At 37.9% G+C, this 2,729-nt stretch overlaps 1 protein-coding gene across 2 annotated transcripts in view; it reads left to right on the top strand.

Moving 5' to 3' along the window:
• The window catches only part of hnrnpul1 (heterogeneous nuclear ribonucleoprotein U-like 1), a 43,983-nt gene that overhangs the window by 29,943 nt on the left and 11,311 nt on the right, over positions 1–2,729 (top strand). The window contains exons 2-6 of one of the 2 annotated variants that reach the window (XM_015385640.1): positions 152–225; positions 657–796; positions 1,195–1,294; positions 1,692–1,804; positions 1,966–2,232. In XM_015385640.1, coding sequence (XP_015241126.1) covers positions 791–796; positions 1,195–1,294; positions 1,692–1,804; positions 1,966–2,232 — 486 coding nt within the window. In that variant the 5' untranslated portion in view covers positions 152–225; positions 657–790. The remainder of the gene's footprint in view (positions 1–151; positions 226–656; positions 797–1,194; positions 1,295–1,691; positions 1,805–1,965; positions 2,233–2,729) is intronic. The other variant, XM_015385639.1, reaches the window with a different exon arrangement.

Here is a 2,729-nt window from a genome sequence, read left to right as displayed (position 1 = left end):
ATAGCCGAAAGAGACCACATGAGGAGAACAGAAGCTATGGCTACTATGAGCACCGTGAGGAGAAGAGGTAAGCAAAGCAAAGCTCAGCCAAAGTAAAAAGATAAATATGCTGAGATGTTCAAGGCCCATAATCTGAGGCTCTTCTCTGCAGATCTCGTACACCACAACCTCCGGCTGAAGACGAAGAAGAAAATGTTGACGACACCATAGTAACAATTGATACATGTAGGTTATTTTTCTTGTTAACAGAAAACCGTTTTAAGATTTGTGTCATTTAATAATTTTTTTTTTATTGAAACAGACCTGAACTTTTTTTCTGTTGATCACATGATGGAGCTTTTCATTTCCTCCCTTCAATATTTTGTAGCTTTGCAGCATTAACTTGAGTGTTTTGGTAAGAAATGATGCTCCTTTCACAGAAAAACAACTATTTTTGAAATATTTTTTAACTGTCTCCTCAAGGTTTACTTTAGAGAAGTCTGTTCAATTATGTTTTAAATTGCAGTTTATGAATATTAACTGTTAACTTTTTTTTCAAAGAATATCAAATGAAGGTTTAACAGCTACTGGGTCTGACCTTATAATCTAATTGAATGAGTTTATGGTGTCCAAAAAAAACATTTGCATTACATTTCCTTCTTGTTTTTTCCCCCCAGACAACTGCGATCTGCACTTCAAAGTGTCCAGGGATCGTTACAGTGGTTACCCATTGACCATCGAAGGTTTCGCTTACCTGTGGGCTGGAGCTCGAGCAACTCATGGTGTGACTCAGGGGCGTGTTTGTTACGAGATGAAGGTAGGTTACAGTAAAGCAGCTTCTGTTGGCCTTAAATATTGCATATTGATGTCTGAAGCATGAATGAGGGGCCTGATAAAAGGATGCCATTCAGTCCTTTACAAACCGATTTATTGATATTTCACACTGATTTTTGCTCACCAGTACATTAATTTAGTTTGAGTTTACAGCCATGCATAGTACATCAACACTAAACCAACATTCCTGCGGGAATTTTATCATGTTTTAAACCCAAGATGATAAAATTCCAGCAGGAATGACTTTCTGTTTTTTTTTGTATTTCTAATACATTTTCTGTGCTTAAAGGCTCAAATATTTTTAACCATTATAAGCTTTTAAGTATCTTTATCAAATGCTTTGTTTTTCCATCTATTTACACGCATTTATGTTTTTCTCAGATTAATGAAGAGATTCCTGTAAAGCACCTGCCCAGCAGTGAGCCTGATCCCCACGTGGTCAGGATTGGATGGTCCCTCAACAACTGCAGCACTCAGCTTGGTGAGAATAGCGACAGTAAACGTAGCTGATGGCTGGATACTTTACTGATGTTTAGCATTTTCACACAAGGTTTGGGTACACTTGAATTATCTGTGCAAGGATTTAATTCTGGCTACATATCGGAAAGCTTATGCACATTGTAAGTGGTTACAAACATTTCTCAAAGCACAATATAAAATTATAATTGCATATATTGAAGCACATCAATGGTTATTGCTGTGAAAATTTGTACTCGTGAGAAAAAGAGGACTAGCGACAACATTGGTAGCGAACATTAGCTAGGCAGTGGGTTAGTGGTTTACTGTCAGCCTGAGCGTGGCAGGTGAATGGGTCTGATGGAAGGCGGGGTTTCTCCTTAATGATGATTCAGTTATTGTTTATTTTTCCTCTCTCGTAGGCGAGGAGCCCTTCTCCTTTGGATATGGAGGGACAGGGAAAAAATCCAGTGACTGCAAGTTTGCAGATTTTGGCGAAAAGTTTGGTGAAAATGATGTCATCGGCTGCTACATAGTAAGTCAAATGTTAAAGTCACACCTTAAAGTTATTTTTATACTTCTGCTTTATTCTTCATAAGGAGTAATAAAAGCTGAATTACTGATTTTTGTTGTAGTTTATTGTTAAAACAATGATTTGTGAAATAGCTGATTGTTATTGAATACCATAACTTGTAGGACTTTGAAACCAGTAATGAAGTAGAGATGGGCTTCTCCAAGAACGGAGTGAATCTCGGCGTAGCTTTCCGGACAACCAAGGAGGCGCTGGCAGGACGCGCCCTTTTCCCCCATGTGCTGGTGAAGAACTGCGCTGTTGAATTCAACTTTGGGCAGAAGCGGGAGCCCTACTTCCCCCCACTAGAGGGATACACCTTCCTCCATGATCTTCCTATGGAGGAGAAAATAAGAGGCACAAAAGGGCCTGCCAACAAATCGGAATGCGAGGTAAGAGATCGTTTCCCTGGAGTTTGTCAAATATTCATTTCTGATAAAGTGTTTTAGAGAAGTGATGGGGTTAAGCCCTAAGATTTAGACCAATGTGTGTCTGATATATAGAAAATCTGGCAAAAGTGCTGGCATACGTTTGATTATTTATGGGTATGTTTTGTATAACTTATGAGCACAGGTATCAAGTAACGAAGTAAAAATACTTCGTTACTGTACTTAAGTACACTTTTTAGGTATCTATACTTTACTCCATTACTTATTTTTCCTCCTACTTTTGACTTCTACTCATTACATTTTCACACAAGTATCTTTACTTTCTATTCCTTACATTTTTAAAACAAACGTTACTCGTTACTCTTGGCTTCAGTTTAAAGCACAGGTCACAGATTAGTGGACTGCGATGTTATAAACAACATTAAATCCAAAGGTTTTGTTCGAGGTAAAGCTGATTTATTTGTTGTAGTCTCTTGTTATTCACACACAACAATAAACAG

Source organism: Cyprinodon variegatus, unplaced genomic scaffold (genome assembly GCF_000732505.1).
Source record: "Cyprinodon variegatus isolate N-32 unplaced genomic scaffold, C_variegatus-1.0 Scaffold345, whole genome shotgun sequence".
Classification (NCBI taxonomy): domain Eukaryota; kingdom Metazoa; phylum Chordata; class Actinopteri; order Cyprinodontiformes; family Cyprinodontidae; genus Cyprinodon; species Cyprinodon variegatus.
The sequence above is the reverse complement of the archived record's forward strand: the minus strand, read 5'-3'. Positions and strand labels throughout refer to the sequence as shown.